Below are 21,139 nucleotides of genomic sequence, written 5' to 3'. Positions count from 1 at the left end.
TGATGGGGGCGGAAGCCTGATTGGGAGTGGTCCAAGCAATTGTGAGTCTCAACATAGGATGAGAGATGTTTATTTATGTGCTTTTCTAACAGTTTGCTATATGTTGGGAGCAGAGATATGGGCCGGTAATTAGTAATTACATCTGGTGGGAGTTTGGGATTTTTCTTAATGGGCATGACCTGGGCGTCTTTCCATTCTTTTGGAAGTTTGGCCTCTGTGATTGATTTATTGAAGACGGCTATGAGGGGTCCTGCCAATTCTAGGGCAAGAGTTGTTACCATTTTTGCTGGGATAAGATCTTTGGGGGATCCTGACTTGGCTGATTTAAGAAGAATACATACATACATACATACAATATTAACAGTGAAGGTTCAAACCAGAAAATATTTGTTCTAACAAAATTTATTATGCAATTATTACAAAGTTTCAAGATTTTTCCATTTCGATTAATAATAAAAATAACAGGGATAGTTAATACACACATTATAGAATACAATGTAAAGTGATTCCAACAAATAGCACAAGAAATACAGTGCATTTCATTTTTTTTTTTAAATCGGAGCGACATACGTTTTCGTTCACAGTGTTTGACAGAGTTACAGCAAAGCTTGTCACGTGGGGTTCTGTATGAAGTCATGCTCATAAAAATAGTCCATACGAAGGCTGTGCCACAAAGGGAATAAAAAACTGTCTTTCAAAATGTGAAGTATCGGGCAAACCATTCCTGGTGCTGTGGATCGGTCGAAGTCACTGGTGAACCATCAGTCTGGTGAGGGCTAAAGTCACAAAAGAGAATAAATATTAACATCATATACAAAATGCCAGAATGCACAACGGTCTGGAGAAAAGTAATCAGCTGCTACATGATTACATTTTCAGTTCCCATGGCCTTCTGCACCACCCAAGTCATACATAATACGAGTTTATTGTAAAATGTATAATCCTTGTGTACCCTATCATCCACTCCATTGGAGCGCACCAGCAGCACACCCAGTGCAATATTAAGTGTACATCTTATACGAAATTCACGAATATTTAATTGAAAAAATAAATAAAGTCACTTGTAGTTAGTAGACTTATGTTTTTTTTAATTTGATGTACGTCCTCATTTTTGTCAATTTAAAGAGTCCCTCTTTTAGCATCCTTTTTGTTGAAGTTGTTTTTAGAAGCATGATGTAACAATCATGCAAATACAGAAATGTGCTGAAATGTTTTCACTTACTGAACAGAAACACACTTTGGGATTATACATAAATTACATTTAAGGGTCCCACAGAAGGAGTCTCGTGCATTCTATTTTCATGAACTCGAAATTGTTTATATAAAAAAGGTTTATTAAAGTTGTAATAAATTTCTGCCTTGAAGTCTCTTGCTGGAGACCAAGGGATGCAAAGAAACACAATTATTTTAGCTTTTTTTTAATGAGATTCTTTGGCTTGTTAGCACACATAAAACAAGAGTGAAAATACATACCATCTCACAGGGAAAACGCATTTCAAAGACATTCCAATGTCTGCCAATCCTGGACTTCATGCAGGCTAACATGCATCTTACTGACACTAAACATATGCAGGCACATGCAAAGCAGAAACAACAATGTGAAATATACATAGAATTGGCAAAACACATAACAGATGTTGTTTAGGTTATGTTTTTCTTTCGATCACATGTAATGTCTACATCTAGATCATCCTGGTGACAATAATGCCACATAGGATGGTGGAGGTCCATGGGCCAGGTACGGGGTCTTTACTTGAATTTATCAGAAGAATGTGCTGTACAAACATAACATTGACAGCCAATGGACCTGACACTACGCTTTGAAGCGGAAACATTCATAAGAACCTACAAGCCTGAACAGAAGTCGCGGGGTCACAGATGACAAGCAGAAATGGTTTGCTATAAAAAACAACATCTGCAGATTTTCGTAGGGGGTAGTGCAGTTACTATGGACACTATGCATTCAATGCACAAGCCAATATTTAATATCATAGTTCCTTTATTTCCATCAATTATTATGATAGGGATCCATGCAAAATAAACAGAATAAAACTGTCATGCAAAATATTTAAAAAACTAGTAAAATAAGGAATACAAAAGTGCTTTGACAAAAACTCAACACACTGAAGGCAATTTGTTGACAAACATTTGCAAACACAATAATAATATCAATAGATTAACACTTATGTCACTTTACATCTTACAGATAAATACAAGGAACACATTTCACATTTCAACAAATTGTACACTAATAAAGGAGTACTGTAAAGAGGTTTACTATATATACATATTATAAAATAAACCCACAGAAAGAGCTGTTGTCCTCAGGCATGAAAGCAATGGGTTTCATTTAGATCCAAAAGGATATGAAAGTAGCCTGTAGCCTAAATATAAAAATATACCTGGTGAGTCACTGCTCACCTCAAGAACGTCTTGGGCTCTTTGGGTGGTACTGGTTGAGGAAGTGGTTTGCTGCTGTTGAACTCAATATCGTGGATGGGTGAATTGGGGATTGGTTCCAGGCGTGTAGGATGTCCATTGCCCACTGTGCTATTCTCCGTGGCACTTAGATTAGGGACACTCACAAACCTGTTAGTTGATTTATCATTCTTCTTCTTTTGCTGCATGAAAACAACAGATGTGAGGAAGACTCCTTGCGTCACATTTGTTCATACAGTAAATGATGAGAAAGGAACATTGCAAAATATGTTTAGCGCTTTAACATGTTTGCCCTTTTAGTAACTTTTCACAATTATATGGTGAAAACCTAGAAAATAGAGACATTGCAATAAAGTAACTTTGCATGGGTTCTAAGAGAAAACTAATACACATTAAGTTTATTGCATGTAGGTGAATAAACTGAAAGTATTGAAGAACAATCTAATTTAATACATTAGTTTGCAAAAATGGCTCTCAAAAATAATTGTTACCTACTTAGAACATTGGAATGTTGAGTGCTACACTGATGACAGTGAAGTAGCTTCACAGAGGACAAATTACGGCTGATATGGGTAGTGTCCTCTAACATGTCAAAGTGTTTCTTTCTGTTTCTCTCTCGTTGATTTAGAAAATTATACCCTCAGTAGGTGTAATGGTCAAATAGCATTATTGCCATTTGGCAGATTTTATCAGAGTAAAAAGCTATCTCTGCCGTTATTGGCTCTTGCCTGGGGCTCAAGTCTTTAACTCACATACAGGGCTTTAAATGACAGGTATGTCCTAGGGCAACGGGCTATAATGTTATTCATCTTTAAAATAATATGTGAAGTGCTTGCTATTTGAAAAAGGAAAAACTGTAGTTTTAATTTCCCAGTCTGTCCGTAATGTCACTGTTCCTCTGCTTTTTATTCTTAACACTTCTCAAGTGGGAGAGATTTCCAAGCTTCACAGTCTGTTTCTTTATGCAAATCTTCACTTGCCAATGAATGACACTTTAATAACTCATCCTCTTCTATTTTGTAGATGTTACTTATCACTGACTCAGTGGTCTATTTTTGATATGGCCGCAGTCCACTCCTTCTCTTTACATAAAGCATCAGATATTTTTCACTTATAATCTACTGCCCTATTTTGACATTTGACCATTACTAGAGATGCCCATTTTTTCTTTTTATTATATATAGTTTTAGTTTTTTTTATTTATGTATCATGCTTTTATTTATTCTTTTATGGCTATGTGCCGAAATAAATATTTTTTTACTACTATTATTTAGTGAGTGCAATATTCACCTAAACATTTGTGCACTAGGATCAGAAGGGGAAAGGTATAAAGGTATAAAGATGGGAGAAATAAGTAAACATAGGAGAATCACTAGCCAATCTCAATACAAAGGCTAAGGCTGAGAAAGTGAATTTTTACAACATTTTTAAAAGACCTGAAGTTAGGGATAGTGCGTACACACAGCGGTAGAGCATTCCATTGCTTGGGACGCAGCAAATGAAACGCTCTGCCCCCACCTGAGAACCAACCAATGAACTGTTAGCATGGAGGCAGAGTTGCATCATAGTGAACTTGCCTGCAGGTGAGGAGTCACTAGACGTGTTACGCAGGGAGGTCCAATTTTCAAATAAACTGTCTGGGTCAGGTAGACAACTTTCAGATGGAACCTAGTTTAATAGGGAGCCAGCTAAGGGTGTGCTGTACTTGATAATCATGGTTGAATTTCCAAAGACCTGCTTCGAGCCTGACAGTCATTTTCTGGAGACGTGAAAGCTTGGAAATTACTTGATACAGAAGGAGCTTCTCACTGGGGATCAAAACAAACAAACAACCCTCAAGATTTTAATTTGCAAAAACCCAGTCATCCAAAGGTTTAGAATTTGAGGGCAAAAGGAAAGTTCTTAGTCAAAAAAGAATCCCAGGTTCTTGAGCTACCTTCCAACGAAAGGTGAGAGGCTGACTGGTAAGGGTCAATAAGGGGGACCCCAACACTCTGAATTGCCCCCAGTTACTAGTGCCCCAGTCTTCTCTTCATTCATTTTAAAGAAATTATTTTGCATCCATTTCTGAATGCCAATTACACAATCTTTTAACCTGCTGATGGAGTTGGATGAGGACTGTTGAAACCCAAGAAGCAGCTGGGTATCATCGTGTTGCAAAGCTAAACGACCTGACCAGATAGAAAATGGATTGGATGTAAACATTAAACAAAACCAGAATCAAAACATATCCGTCAGTACTGCAACACAAGTAGAAGACTTTGGGCGGTTCAAAAGGGGTAGTGGTCACTGACTGGAATCTGTTTTCCAAGAATGAAGTGAACCAGGATAATGCTTTGTCGCCAAACCCACAGCATTGAGATGCTACAGCTAGATGTCATGTTTGACCATGTCAAAAGACACAATGATTTCTAAACGCAGGATCCCTCCTGCCCTTTATCCTTGTAATTTATTGATAATATCCACAAACAGGCATTCTATGCTGAATCTCCAGCTTGGCTTATGTCGAGAAAATTATGCCAGGTAGGAGTGTCTCCATCACCTTAGCTATAACTAGTAATTAGGTGATGGGCAATCATTTTTCATCTTTGAGGCATCTGTTATGTTATGTTATGTTATTGGGGGATTTGTATAGCGCTCAGCTACTCAGACAGAGTGTCCCGGCGCTGACAGACTCGTCCAGGCACAAAACGAAGGACACAGGTGAAATTATTGGCTGAACAGCCATGTCTTAAGCTCTTTTCTGAATGATAAGAGATTGCCAATCCTCCTTAGTGTCACTGGCAACGCATTCCAGGCCTTAGGCGCCAGATATTTAAAAGAGCGCCCTCCTGTTCGGGCCTTTTTATGGCCGGTGTTCTGGCCAAGGCCCGTGAAGCTGAGCGAAGGGTCCTGGCTGGATGGTGAAAGCCAATCCTGTTCCTCAGGTATTGCGCGCCCTTGCCATGCAGGGCCTTGAATGCGATAGTGAGGGTCTTAAAAACAATACGCTGTCAAATGGGCAACCAGTGGAGCGATTGCAGGATCCCTGATGCATGGGATCTCCGGCCAAGACCAAAAATTGCCCGCACTGCAGAATTCTGTACCACCTGCAAGCGGGACAGGAGATAGTCAGGGAGTCCAAGATAGAGCACATTCGCATAGTCCAGCCTGGATCTAGTCTGGCTGTTTTCAAAGGGGCATGGGAGAATTATCCCCTTTCTTCGGTTGTTCTGGGACCATTCCAGCTGATAGTTAAGCATTTATTATTGGCATTAACCGGATCCTCATTAACAGGCATAAGATCTTTTACGCCAATTACTCCGTTCTGGGTAATTTGCTACTTTTAATCCCAACTCTAATCCCACACCTGCTGTTGCGCAAGTACTTTTAGAGTGTCAGTGAAAACGTTTTGCTCTTTGGGTGCTCCTTTTTCCATAGCAACAAGGCCCTTTTTAGGTCATTTTTTGTAAACTGTACATATCTGTGCTGGTGCCATAACACGGCTGCCAACAATAGCCTTAAACGGCTGCCAACAATAGCCTTACTGTAGTATTTGTCCTGAGAAAAATCCACTTTGACCCAGAGTGTCCACTGAATAATATAATTATCTTAGATCTCGTGACCCCCTTCATTGATTCTGATATTTGGAGAACTCTCCATTACCATATCACCGGTCTTCTTAATCACTGCTCACCATGTGAAGGAAAGTCCTCCACCAAAAGACGGGCGATGCATTACCCCAACCTACACAGTCCCCTTTTTAAAGGCCCATAGTCACATACAAACAATTGGTCTCCGCATGCAGTATAGGGGTTCCTTATTTGATCCGACAGATGACCGGAATAAGGCACAAAGTGGTGATTTAAGTATTGAACTGAGCTTCATTGCACTGACTTTTCCACTGGCCCCTGAGACCGTTCTAAAATATGCTGAAAGATATGACCTTTTTAAGATGGTGGGAAGGAGCTTTTTTAGATGGCGGGGATCTGTTTATCAATAACAGATTCATAGCGCTATTACAACTGCTGATGCAGTATTGACTGGGGCTAGGGCGGTTCCTGCAGCATCTTAGTCCCAGAGGGAGCACCGGAACATGCGGCTGTGCAGCGGCTGTTGGAGGTGGCAGGATGAAGAAAATGAATCACACATTTATAGACAGTGCTTGTGTTATAAATGGTGATAACACACCTCATACACCACAGGCAGACCAAGTAGGGATCAGTCACAGACATCAGTAACATGGACCTGGCACAATGGAAAACGTTTTTTCAAAAATGGTCTTGGGAGACTAGATGTAATTACGGATCCCAACCAGTTGGAACGACAAAGAAAGGAACATAGGCCAGCTTACATCACATTCAGCAGTGGACAGCGTCAACACGGAGTCACAGGTGACACCTCTTGGTGCACAGTGGTATTGCTTCAAAGTTTTCTAGATCCAGCCTGATGCCTGAGGGAATATTCTGTGGAATCTGCAGTCAGAAGTCTCTATCTGAAAAATCATTCTGCAGTTGAAGTGCTAGCAAACTGAGACCTAATTTCCATCTCCCCACATGTGTAAAACAATTGGGGTGTGCTCGATTTTGACTAAAGATGAAGCACACTACAATTGTGTGAAATGCATTCACCACCACAGGTGTTTTAGAATTTGTTTATGGTAATTACACTGAAACATGCACCATTCTCTCAAAACTGTGCTAAGGCATGTGAGAGAATATTATTCTCATTGGGTGGCACTTCATGACAGGACTGGAATATTTCTCTATAGAGTACGTTCAGAACGTTATGCGAAATTGCACTAGTTTACCACAGTTTAAAAAATACCTATGGCTGATCAGTGAAATTTGAGTTGGGTACAGAGCTGCATGGATTCCATTAAATGCCTGAATATTAGCCGAGCCCTTCAACTGCCCCACTCACTCTACACCCCACTCAGTGGTGAATGCCTTTCCACCTCAAAGCCTAATTGGTATCCATAGCAACATTTGGAAACCGTTAAGAGGGAGAATTCGAAAAACATAATTGGAGGGATTTATTTTTCCTATTGACTTGAACTGAAGTGGGAGCAATTTTAGTTGGTATGAAGCTAAATTAAAGCCAACAATTCTCCCAGTTAAATAGAGCTTGTTGGCCTATATTGTGTCAATAATATTGAGGATAAAAATATCATGAAGGTATGTTTCTATAGGTAAGCAAAGTTTGACTATACTTAACTCCACATATATGTACCTTGACAATATCTATATCTTAAAGGTACGTATAGGTGGAGTTAGTAATAGTAAATATATACTTACCTTTTTGCACTTACCTTCTCGACATTATGGTCCTCTATATTTTTGATACGTTATTCTGTCCATATGATGTTTGTTATCATTGATATTCTATCAGACAAACTCAGTCTGGCTACCTTGTTGGACTGGGTAACTTAAGTTTTCGCTCTAAAATTTGGACAAATATCACTTTTGTCCTGTATTCCAGGCTCTTATTAAATATCGGGACTGATCAAGTGTTTTAAAAAATAGAAATGGTTTGTATAATAATTTTTGTGTGAAATACTTCTATAATTTGAATCAACAGTTTATATTATGTCAGTTTGTAGGGATACCTTTGCTTTAGTATGACTGCATCAATCCTGTTGCAGCTTGTTCATGTTCTATTCTCTCTGGACACAAGTCTTTCTCCTAGACCCCCCATTTCAAGTACTTCTTTACCTAATAATGACAGCTCCAACATTGCTGTGGAATTCTAGGCTGTCTGTGGATGTCTTTCTTCTAGTAAAGGGGTTTAGATATTTTTCAATCTAATTTTGTGTTAAACAATTTGTGACTTAAAATACGGGCCATATGGTAATTAAATTAGTTTGTGTGAATCCCTTGAGAGTGCCATCTTCTTTTCCTTCGCTTGAGGGCACTTGGTTCTCATATCAAACTGGCCTTCAGGATTATGTTTCCTTTTTAGGTCGAGCCTGGGCGGCGCAGGTGCTGCTCTGCGAGGCATGCTGTATTCGGGTATAGACTTGAAGCCCCACCCATATATTTCACTGGCTTGTGTCATTGTCCTTGGTAAATGCTGGCTTCTGATTCCTTATTAGGCTTGTTAGTCCCTCCTTAGTACCGCCTTGTCTTCATTTGTAACCTCCCATGAGGACTGGCCCTATTACTTCTGTTGTTACAGGGTATGTCTTATTTAGTCTGTAAGCACTATTTTCTTTAATGAGTTTCTCCTACTTCAGGCAAGCCATGCTTTACTGCAACATTCAGCGCGCCATGCACACTTTCACTTACCTAGCAGGCCGGGACAATGGCGACCGCTTCTTTGTAATGAAACAGGTCTCGCATTTGCAACAGTTTGAGCTATTGGCATTGTATATGATAATGCCTTTTATTTATGGGTTAATTATCAAAACACATCAATTAAAAGCCTTGTCATTTACAATGCCAATAGCTTAAACTATTGCAAATGCGAGGCCTATTGCGTTGCAAATGCTTGTTATTTACAGAGCCAGGGCAAGTTGTTAACCACTTCTGCCAATAGCTATTTGGTACATGTCTGAGGTACATTTCTGTATGTTGCACTCTCACTCTAATTATTCACACCACTTAAAAATGTTTATATCCTATTTTTCTATTTCAGAAGCTAAATACATTTGCTTCTTGCTATCAAAGTCTCCATCACAAACTTTGCCCACTAGACTTGCCACCTCCCATTTGTATGCAATATTTGTATCACCACAATCAGCTTCTAATGTAATGTTTATTTAGTCATTCCAGCATAAATTCCATTTGAGCAGAGATAAGATTTTCCTCTACTTTTTGGTCAGTCCTAATTATTTACACATGTGGTATTGATCTATGTTCCTAATTTTTTTAAGGTGCATTTATACTATACCTTTCTCTTGAAAACCAACTGTTAAAGTATTGATTAGGGGTCAAAACATTGATACTTTGGAGTTTTGGATTGGAACTAATATTGTCTATAGGGCGGACATTATAAGTAAAGAGACATTTGGACTTGTGATTTTTTGTTTGCGCCAGCCAATAGTTGATCAAATTAGAGCTGTTCCACAAATTCCATAGCTTTTTTCCCCTTGACTCACGTGCATTGAGCTCTATCACTTACAAGGAGGAACTTATTTGTTTGTTATTTGGATCTTTGTTCACAAATATTATACAAACAGCTCACTCTATTGATGATTAAGAAAATAAGTTACTTACCTGTAACTACGGTTCTCCAGTGTTGGTATCTTTCATAGAATCACATGCTTGTATCATCCCCATCGTTGTAGTTGGAGTCCCACAGTATATATATACATAAGCAGTACAAAATTACCATAGGCTACCATGCAATGAACAGTCAGTGCCATAGCCTATCCACCTTCTTTTGTAAAAAGAACCAAAATCAATCAACAGCCAATCAGGTGACAGCACCCTCTAGAACATTCCCAAGAGAGGCTAGGTTCCTCAGATTTTACAGCACAAGCGTGCAAGTATAAACCTTACAGAATAAAGTAAGCTTCTCCGGGGAGGAGGGTGGGTCGCATGTGAATCTATGAAAGATACCAATACTGGAGAACCGTAGTTACAGGTAAGTAACTCATTTTCTTCTCCAGTATTGGATCTTTCATAGATTCACATGCTTGTATCAGTGTAGCTAGCCGTTTCCTAAACATGCATGTTTAATATCACTGTACATCGCCTTTTATACCATAGGGGATGGTGGGCTATAACTTACATGCAAAAATAGGAACATTCATAATGAAAGAATATTAAACCACATATAGATTGACAAGAATAAAAACGTTGTACAACATTATATATATATATATATATATATATATATATATATATATATATATATATATATATATATATATATATATATAACGCTCAGCTTTAGATTTGGTTTTCTTCTAAAGAACCGCACTCGTGGAGTCAAAGTTTGCCGTGCTCACACCATCAAGTCTTTAATCACAAAGTTTAACAGACGCGTTTCAGCATACAGCCTTCGTCAGTGTCAATTTGACACTGACGAAGGCTGTATGCTGAAACGCGTCTGTTAAACTTTGTGATTAAAGACTTGATGGTGTGAGCACGGCAAACTTTGACTCCACGAGTGCGGTTCTTTAGAAGAAAACCAAATCTAAAGCTGAGCGTTGTGTTACTGCGGCCGCCCATTACCGCACACCGCACCCACCCGCGAGTGCCCTGATTTCCAAGTGGGACAGAGAGCGTATATATATATATATATATGTATATATATATATATTGCAACACATCCAACTATCCAGTTGAAAAAATGGCTAGCACACTGGAATCCGTTATGAAAAATTTATTAAATGCAAACCCCCCTTCACCCCTGACAGACGCGTTTCGCTAATCCAGCTTCGTCAGTGTCAGTTTGTGTTTGTAAAGTGACGCCATTTTAAAGCCTATAGACCGGAATTACAATCATTGACATTGAAGATGTTCCATTATGTCAACGTGGCGGCCATCTTTTAGTGTATACTATTCATCTATTTACAGGCTAAAACTTCAACAATGGCGTGATAAAATAAAGTGCATAGTGCTGATTTAAAAACATTACAGACAACAAACAATTCAATATTCGAGTGCACAATATTTTTACAATCTAATACTTTATGAGGAATATAATACAAAGATATTAGGCCATAATTCAATCATTCATGATTCTTAGTTTCTAAGACCTACCGGGGTGTATCCCCCTATACATCTTTGTTATATCAAACAATGTATTCTTTTTTTATTATTATTTTTCTATTCCTCTGTTTTCTTGGTGTAGCCCTGTATGGGCTAAAGTATTGTGTTGGAATCGTTTGTTTAAAGTGATGTCGGAGAGAAAGCCTGATTTCAGCTGCAGGAAGTTATTTTTGTTATACATAGGTAGTACAGGGATAAATATAACACTATATACATGATCCCATGTATATATTCAGAGATGGACCCACAATTCCTCATCGTTATTGAGGCCCCCTGGTGTCAACGTTTTTAAGTCAATGATGTATCTTGACTCCAAAACTCTGAGTGCCTTCTCTCTGTCTCCCCCTCGTTCAGAACGATTTACTTGATCAATACAGTAAAAGCTTAGTTGATCTCTGTTACTCTGATGAAATTGGGCAAAATGACGAGCAACCGGATATGCCCTATCTTTATTAACAATTGCTCACATGTGCTCTAATATCCTAAGCTTTGTGGGGTTGATGGTGCTGCCTATATACCTTTTCTTGCATGGGCACACCAGACAGTAAACAGTATATTCTGAATTGCAGTTTAACAGCTTGTTAATTTTTCTGTTAGGTCTCTCTTCACCTGTTCTACCCGGATATTCCCAAAAATTTCTACTTCCTTTGCAAGCTTTACAGCGCAAACAGGGGAAGAAACCCTTTATGTTCGATCGGTTGGTGGGCATTGGTTCTGGAGAGAAATGGTTTATTTACAAGATGGTCAGATAGTGACTGGCAGCGCCGATATGTTATTAAGGGCTGTTTGGATAGATGTTTCTTAAGGACGCTATCTGTTGTTAGGATATGCCAATTCTTTTTGAAAGAGTGGACCAGATCGCCTGATTTAGTGTTGAATTTGGTTATCATTCTCACCTCCTCCTCCACTTTAGGCACATTTTTAGGCACTAGGAGATCCCTCCTGTTGATCTCAGATGCTTTATCAGAAGCCTGTCGTAATAGGTATTTGGAATATCCCCTGTTCGAGAACCTATCATTGGCATCTTGTTTGGCTTGTTGGAAGTCGGTTTCTACTGAACAGTTTCTTTTCAGGTGTAACAATTCGCCATATGGAAAATTTTAATCAGACTCTTTGGGTGGTAACTCGCTGCATGCAAAATAGCATTCCCCGCTGTTGGTTTTCGATAGAGTCTGGTTTGGAGCGTGTTGTTATGTATATAAACCTCCAAATCCCCCCCCCAAAAAAAAAAAAAAAAATATATATATATATATATATATATATATAGATATATATTAGATAACAGAAAATACCTCTACGTATAGAGGCCTACCTTATTGAAACAGATGGCGCAAAACTGCCTGCCCCACTGCTGCTTCGCTGTAAGATGCCATGTCCAGGCAGTAATGCCGCGTGAGGTTTTGAGCATTCTTCCAGGTAGCGGCACGGCAAATCTTGTCTAGAGGGACACCAACAAAGAGAGCAGCAGAAGAAGATACTGCTCTTGTGGAATGCGCCTTGCTCTTGGTGTTAAGGGGTTTACCCGCTTTCACATGACATAGTTGAATAGTAGAAGCAATCTAACGTGCGAGAGTGCTTTTTGTAACAGCAGATCCTAGCTTAACAGGTCCATAGGATACTAGGAGTTGATCTGTTCTGCGTAGGTTCTTAGTTCTTTGCACATAGAATTTAAGGCACCTTTTTACATCTAAAGAGTGAAGAGACTTCTCCACTGGAGATGAAAGATGTGGGAAAAAGGTGCGTAGAATTACTGGCTCATTGAGGTGAAACTGGGATGGCACCTTTGGAATAAACTGAGGATTTGTTCGTAACATTACAAAATCCTCTGTGAAATGTAAGAAAGGTTCCTTGATGGTGAAGGCCTGGGTTTCACTTACTCTTCTAGCCGATGTAAGCGAGAGAAATTTGAGCTCTGACTTGTGGATCGGCTCAAAAGGCGGCTTCATTAATTGTGACAAGACTATCTTCAGGCGCCATTCAGGAGGAGGAGGCCTGATAGGAGGAAAAGATTTGAAAAGGCCTTTCATAAACTGTTTGATGATGCGAGCAGAGCAGAGAAAAGAGGTGTCCTATGTCCTTCTGTATCGAGAGATAGCTGCAAGATGTACTCTTATTGAAGCATAAGCAAGACCTGACCTTTTCAGGGATAAAAGGTAAGGCAGGATTTTTTCTGCGGTAGAGTCACTATTGCGATGGCACCAAGAGCAGAAACGTTTCCATTTCAGTCTATATGTTTTTGATGTCGATTCAGCTCTTGCCTTTGACAAAATAAATTTACAATCTTGAGAAATGTCTAAATCCTTGTACTCATTGTGCTCAGGTTCCAGGCATGCAATTGCAGCGAAGCTGGATGAGGATGCAGGATCTGTTACTTGTTCATCGTCAACAATGTGATTGATGGAGGAAGGCGATAAGGACTGGACTGCGATAGCAGGAGAAGCTCTGTGAACCAGTGTTGACGAGGCCAACGTGGGACAATGAGGATGAATTGGCACGGTTCCCTCTTCATTTCCATCAACACTCTCGAGATTGGAGGATTTGGGGGAAAAGCGTACGCAAAGATCCTTGACCATCTGATCGAAAACGCATTCCCTCATGATCCTGGCTGAGGATTGCTGCTGGCATAGAACCAGCATTTCTGGTTCTCTGGAGATGCAAATAGGTCCAAGTTGGGTGTTTACCACTTTCAAAATATGCTGTTGAGAACCGTTTGGTTCAGTTCCCACTCGTGGTTCGATTGAGTTAACCTGCTCAACGTGTCTGCTAGGTTGTTCTTTATTTCTGGGAGATGCTCCAGTTTGCTAGTTATCTGATGCTGTAATGCCCATTCCCATATCTTCGGAGCTTTCCAAGATAGAATCAGGGATCTCATCCCTCCCTGCTTGTTGAGGTAATGAATGCAGTTAGTGTTGTCCGTGCGTATGTGGACTGAGGATGCTTTTATCCTTGGGAGGATTGATTGAAGGGCTAGAGAAATCGCCCACAGTTCCAGAAAATTGATATGCATTTTGGAGAGAGAGAGACTCCATTTTCCACTTACTTGCAGGTCTTGCAGATACGGTCCCCAGCCTTTAAAAGATGCATCTGTTGTCAGAACAAACTCTGGAAGAGGAGAAAGGAATGACTGTGAGGAGATTGCCACCAAAGAAGTGCCTCTTTCATGATCGGAGTTATCTGAACTATGTTGTCGAATTATCCTGATATCTGAAGCCATTGGGCATCTAATTGCTCTTGAAGTGGTCTCATTCTCAGTCGAGTATGAGGAACCATGAGAATCGTGGAAGACAACATCCCAAGAAAGGATTTGAGGAGACGAACAGAAGAGCACTTTCTTCTGCGAAGGTAGTGAGCCAGAGACAAGATGGCGTGCCTTCTTTCCACTGATAAGTATACCTTGTATAATAGAGTGTCTCTCAGTGCTCCAGGAACATTAACCTTTTAGAAGGAACTAGAATGGATTTTTGAAGATTGACTGCCAGCACCAGAGAACGTAACAGTTGTAGGCAGAAAGAGATGTTTTCTGAAGCCTGACAAAGAGAGGAAGCTTTTACCAGCCAATCGTCGAGGTATGGGAAGACTTGTAAGCCTTTCAGTCTTAAGACGGCTGTCACAGGGGCAAGGCACTTGGTAAAAAACCTGTGGAGCTGAGCAAAGGCCAAATGGAAGGACCATGAACTGATAATGCGCGCCTGCCACTGTAAACCGTGCGTTGTTTGGGGTGAATCGGGATATGGAAGTAAGCATCTTCCAGATACAGGCTGGTTAAAAAATCCGAATGGTTCAGAAGTTGTAAAATCTCTTGAAGAGTGACCATGCGAAAGGATTTCTTCAACAGGTATTTGTTGAGTTTTCTGAGGTCTAAAATGGGTCCCCCAGCCTCTTCTTTTTTATGAGGAAAAAGCGAGAGTAAAATCCCTTCCCTTTCCGAAAACGTGGAACAATCTCGAGTGCTCCTTTTTGCAGCATTATTAAAGCCTCCTTCTTTAATACATGGAGATGATGAGTTGGCAATTTTGGGGAGGGTGGTGAGGTGGCATTGTGGTAAATTCTACGGTATGGCCACACCTTATTATATCTAGGATACATTTGTCTGATGTTATATTTTTCCATTGGTCCAAGAAAAAGGAGAGAGGGACTTTCTTTCTGGAATTCAGAGGAGCTGCAGGCGGCGAAGCATCATCACTGCTTATGGCCTGTGTGTCTAGGTTAAACATGTTGTTTTCTTCTAGGCTGTCTGGAATAAACCGCCTGTGGTGGTGCGCGATATTGTTGTTGCTGCTGATAGGTCGGTCTGTAGGAGGCGTATGATTGCAGTTGGTACCTTTGATAACCTCCTTGAAAGGAATAATTTCCTCTGCCCTGCGCTCCAGGAAAGGGTTTTTTCCTGTATTGTAGCGCTCCTAGGGCCCTAGCAGTATCCGTATTTGTTTTTATGGCGTGCAAAGCATCATCAACATGCTTGCCGAAGAGTGACTCGTCATCAAAAGGCATATCCAAAATTCTTCCTTGTACTTAAGGGCAGAACATGGTTGCCTTTAGCCAACCCTGACGTCTCAAAACAGCCACCCCAGCCAGCTGGGGGAAACCCAAAGACGCAATATCCATGGATGCATCTATAATCTCGGAGGACGACCTTTCTTCAAGCAGGATTTTCCTTGCATCTATCTTTTTGTCCTTGGGGATTAGTTCTAAAAATTGGGCAATATCCGACCACATCTGCCAATCGTACCTGGCTAGAATCGCAATAACGGTGGCCGCTCGAACAGTTGCCCCATATGTGGTAGTAAATCTCTTTCCAATATTATCTAAACGCCTCCCTTCCTTGTCAGGTGGAGCAGTGACAGGCGTTAGAGGATTCCTCGATCTTCGCGGTGCAGCCTGTGAGATGACAGAATCAGGTTTAGGGTGACTTATAAGGTATGCTGGAGCATCGTCCAGAGCCTTGTATTTTTTGTCAATTGTAGGCAAAACCGGTGGCTGGTGGCTGGTGTTTTCATCACTTTCACTCCTTCCTTCCATATGTGATCAACGATAGGGATAGATCTAATCGACTTCCTAGCTGGGTCTTTAAAATCATAAAGAAAGCAATCTGATTGCTTTACTGAAAGAGATAGTTAGAAGCGTGCTGCTGCTCTCTCAATTAAAGCATGAAAGCCGCCGATGTCCTCTGGCGGAGATTCTACCAGAAGATGGAGAAGCTGGTGTAGATATGACGTAGTCATCCCACTTGTCTCCTGTTTGAGCCCCCTTCTGAGGAGGGGTATCTTAATCCCCCCCCCCCTTTCAGAGGTATCTGGATGCAGTTGTGGTCCACTAGTATCTCCTCTCGGGGACGGTGCGGATACCGGCACAGAAGTATGAGGTGGTGTATTGACTGCCGGTGGAGGTTGAGGAACAGCAGGCAGTGGTGGCTGCGAAGGTGGAGGAGCAGGAGCCAAAGGAAAACGTGTACGGTAGTCTTGTAACAAATCCTGCAGATCTTGACTCATTGCAACAGGAATGTGAACCATAGGTTCAGAGACTGGCTCCATATATTGCATTTCTGCTTGAGGAGGGGGATATTCTCGTTGATAGTATCCACCATAGTCGTCGTCATCATCTTCCTGATACTTCACATGTAATTGTGAACGACTATCTGTTGGTCCAAACATCCCTTCATCATCAGATTCCTCCAGGAATGTTGAAGGAGGTAAAGGAGAAATTATTGCCGGATTCTGTAAAAATTGTCTCGTCGACGGTGTCGTCAAAGAGAACATCGTCGGTGGATATAATGGTGTAAGCTGTAGAGAAGATGACGGTAAAGGTGTCTGCATCGTTGACGAGGACATGATTAGACCAGATACAACTGTCGTCGGTATCGTCGACGAGATCGTCGCAGCCGTAGACGTCGACAGAACCACCATCGTCGACGGGATGACCATCGTCGACGAGACCCCGGTCATCGACGAGAATGCCGACGAAAAGGTTGTCGTCGTTGATGTTGTCGTCCATGATGAAATCGTCGGCCGTACTGTACTCATTGCCACCTGAAGCTTCGTGGACGGGACCGTCGTCGAATCTGTTGCGGCGATGGAGATTTCTTCAACGACGATGGAGGAGAAACTTGCTTTGGAGATGATTTTCTCAATGACGAAGTCTTGGAAACTAACGCCGTCGGCGGTAAAAGCTTCTTAGAGACACATATCTTCATGGAATGATAAGAAGAATATTTGTCTTTGGTTTTTTTAAGGCTTTTCTCCTCAGAAGGAAATGTAGGCTTTCCTTTTTGTGAGGTACTTTCTTCCTCATGATGAGATTTAGTTGATGTCTTCTTTTTTTTTTTTTTTTTTTTTCACAACAGATTTTATTGAATAATCAAGCAAGGCAATGAATGTGGTACCCCACAGTCAGGAGAAACCACCACGCAGATGAAGACATCACATAAAACAGGATTGAAATCTGAGTCAAACATATTGCAATCGCTATTAAGCAACCCACTCCCACCCATTCCCATCCCCAACACCCAACCGCCCTCAACCAATCCCACCCCGCAATCCCTCCCTAACCCCATGCACATGCGAAGAAGAAACAGCTGTAAAGACGTATGGAGTGGTCGGTCCGGCACCAGACACAGGCCTACACTAAGGGGGAAGCTCAGAGTTCTTCCTCAGGGTCAACGGGGGGGTCAAGCGGCAAGTCTCTATACTCAGCCCATCTTTTCCAAATCCGAAAGTGTTTGCGGGGGCACCCACGCGCTTCAAAGATAGGGCGCTCCAGGCCCATGCAAAAGTCCAGACCCGCCCTCCAAACACACAGCCCGTTCATCCTTCCACGCCCGCGCTAGGTCTCTCTTGGCCAGTACCAACCCCAACAGCAGTAGGTGGCGCTTATAGCGATTCCCTCCCACCCCCTCGAGAATATGAAGCAAACCTAAGCGATGTGTACGGGGCAAGTCCCATCCTAACACTTCAGACAAACAGCTCCACACACCTCTCCAAAAGCCAGCAAGCCTAGGACACAGCCAAAGGGTATGGAGCAGCGAGCCAACCTCCGCACCACAACGCAAGCATTCCGGCGATGCAATCAGTCCAGCCTTCCAGAGGCGTTCACGCGTAAAGTAGGCCCTGTGGAGGACCTTAAATTGGATGAACCTGAGCCTCATCGCGATCGCCGTCCCACGCGGGGATTCCAGGGCCTCTCGCCAGTCATCTTCGTCTAGTGACCCGACATCAGCTTCCCATGCCGTCCGCAGGGGAAGAAGGTCGGAGGCGCAGTGGGTGACCATAGTCTGGTAAATGCGGGACACCTTTTTTTCCCCAAGCTCCCCCATGAACAGCTTCGCCTCAATGGGGCTAAAGTCGGGGAGCGACTCCAGGTCGGCAATGTACGGTGTGAGTGCATGCCGCAGCTGCAGGTAACGGAAGAACTGAGTCCGCGGCAAGTGGAACTCCTCACTTAGGACCTGGAACGACTTAAGAGCAGCACCAGACAGCACATCACCCAGCGACGATATCCCGATTGCATCCCAGCCACCAAAACCCGGCAAGGAGGCCAGGGCTGGCAACCTGCCATTACGCCACAGCGGCGTTTCCGCCGTCAGCCTACCCCACCAGCCCATGCGTCGCAATGCCTGACGCCAAACAAGGAAGACTGTCTTCGTAACACTAGGCAAGCCCCGACGCAGCCGGGCGGAGTAGAGAAGCATATGGAGGGTATTATCGCCCATAAGTGCACGCTCTAATGCATATGCCGGGTCGCCTCTATCACCATACCACCAGTCATTAAGGACGAGGAGATGAGCTGCCTGGTAGTAGGACAGAAGGTCCGAGGTGGCGAGTCCCCCACAGTATGTAGAGAGGAAGCACGTGCGTAACGCCACCCTGGCCGAACCCCCGGCCCACAGGAATTGCCCCAGGACCGAGTTCACTCGCCGAAACCAGGAAGCCGGCACCGAGTGGGGATAATTTTGCAATTGGTATAAAAGGCGTGGAAGCGCCACCATCTTAAAGATGGCGGACCGGCCAAAGATGTTAAGAGGCATCCGGGACCATGTTTTAACGTCGGTCTGCACCCGCTCCCATACCGGCAGCACCGAGCGTTCCCACGCGAGGGTCGCGGATTCAGACAGGAACACCCCTAGGTACTGCAGGCCTCCAGTGGCCACTTGCAGGTCCAGCGTCCAGGGGTCCGATACTGCACCACCACCCAGGACCCACAAGGTGGATTTGCTGAGGTTGAGGTATAAGCCGGATACGTCACCAAAAACCCGCATTATTTCCAATACCCGCGGCCCAGAGCGACGCAGGTCGGTCAGGAAGAAAAGGACGTCATCCGCGTACAACGCGATCCTATCGGAGAGGCCCTGGGGCCACATAAATCCTCGGAGTTGCGCATCTATACGCACCCAGGCGGCCAACGGCTCCATAGCCAGGGCGAAAAGATAGGGGGAGAGAGGGCATCCCTGTCGGGTACCCCGGCCAATACGGAATGTCTCCGAGACAGCCCCTGCAACACGCACAGTGGCCGTGATGTCTGTGTACAGTAGTTTAATATAGGATAGAAAAACAGGGCCGAGGTTGAGACGGGGTAGGAGCGCAAACAGGTAAGTCCAGCTCACCGAGTCGAACGCCTTATTAATGTCTGCAAGCAACAGAGCAGCCTGCTCACCCATGGCTCCCATGGCCCCGATCGCAGCCCACGCTCGCCGAATATTATGGCGTGTAGCCCTGCCGGGCATGAAGCCCGATTGGTCGGGGTGTACCAGGTCCACTATGTAAGGAAGCAACCGATTTGCCAGGGCTTTAGCCAGTATCTTGGCTTCTATATTGAGCAGCGAGATGGGGCGATACGAGTCGTGACTATCAGGGGGCTTACCTGGCTTCGGAAAAACCACGATTTCAGCATGGCGCCAATCAGGCGGTAGCCTGCCCCGAGTACGTGCCGCTTCCAGGGCACACCGAAAATGGGGTCCCAATTGCGTGTAGAATATCTTATAAAATTCACAGGGATAACCGCTCGGCCCGGGGGCTTTACCCGCATTGAGCTGTCCCAGGGCCTCCCCAAGTTCCTCCGCCGTGAGAGGAGCATCCAGAGATTCCCTGACATCATCCGACACCATTTTAGGAGGTAGGTCATCGATGAACTTGGCAACATCCTCACCCGTCAACTTATCACATGGGGTATACTGTGCTCCGAAGTAGGCGGCAAAACTCGCCGCTAGGCGGACAGGGTCAGTAATGGCTGTGCCATCTTCCGCCAGAAGACCGGGCAGGGTGACAGGGTTGATGTTATATTGGCAGAGTCTATAAAGCATAGAACTCGACTTGTCACCCCACTGGCAAATCCTGCTCCGTGTGGCCAGCCACGCCTGTCTGGCCTCGTCCAGCAGGACTGACGCGTAGGATTGTTGCGCTTGGAGTAGCAGTCGCACCCCGGTATCGTCACCCCCCCCCCGACTCCGCCGTTCCAAAGACTCCACTTGTGCCGCAGCTGCCACGATCGCCTCGCGACGATCCCGACGAGCCGCCGAGGCCCAAGCGATATCCACCCCTCTCATCGTGGGCTTCAAGGCCTCCCACACTACGACCGCGTCGATATCATCAACCAGGTTCTCCCGCCAGTAGTGATCAATAGCTTCCCGGAGGTGCTTAACATAGCCAGGTTGCTGGAGATGCCAAGAGGACATCCTCCATCGAAAGGGCTGTCGTGGCTTGAAAAGTTCTACGTCGAGCGAAACCGGGGAATGATCAGACAGCCCCCTAGGCAAAATCTCCACCGCACGCACTCTGCTCATGCACACTCGGGGAACAAACAAGTAATCTAGGCGAGAAAAGGAACCATGCACCGCTGACACAAACGTATATTCACGTGCAGTAGGGTGCATATGTCGCCAAGCATCCATCCAGCCCAGGGCATCACACATCGCTCGCAGCTTCGAAGAGGGAGGGGAGACGGGAAGAGGGGGGTCTAGCCCTCCCGGTCCTCGGCGCCCCCTGCGGTCCATGCAAGCATCCATCACCTCG

The 21,139-nt window shown here is 43.5% G+C and overlaps 1 protein-coding gene across 5 annotated transcripts in view; it reads right to left on the bottom strand.

Annotated features, from left to right (window-relative positions):
- Positions 1-542: 542 nt before the first annotated feature.
- Positions 543-21,139, bottom strand: part of FAM184A (family with sequence similarity 184 member A) — a 572,845-nt gene continuing 552,248 nt past the window's right edge. For 3 of the 5 annotated variants that reach the window (XM_078648471.1, XM_078648473.1, XM_078648474.1), the window contains 2 exons: positions 2,422-2,621; positions 557-776 (listed from right to left, as the gene is read on the bottom strand). In XM_078648471.1, coding sequence (XP_078504597.1) covers positions 695-776; positions 2,422-2,621 — 282 coding nt within the window. In that variant the 3' untranslated portion in view covers positions 557-694. Of the gene's footprint in view, positions 777-2,421; positions 2,622-21,139 lie in introns of all 5 variants that reach the window. The other 2 variants (XM_078648472.1, XM_078648475.1) reach the window with 2 other exon arrangements.

Source organism: Lissotriton helveticus, chromosome 6 (assembly GCF_964261635.1).
Source record: "Lissotriton helveticus chromosome 6, aLisHel1.1, whole genome shotgun sequence".
Classification (NCBI taxonomy): Eukaryota; Metazoa; Chordata; class Amphibia; order Caudata; family Salamandridae; genus Lissotriton; species Lissotriton helveticus.
The sequence above is the reverse complement of the archived record's forward strand: the minus strand, read 5'-3'. Positions and strand labels throughout refer to the sequence as shown.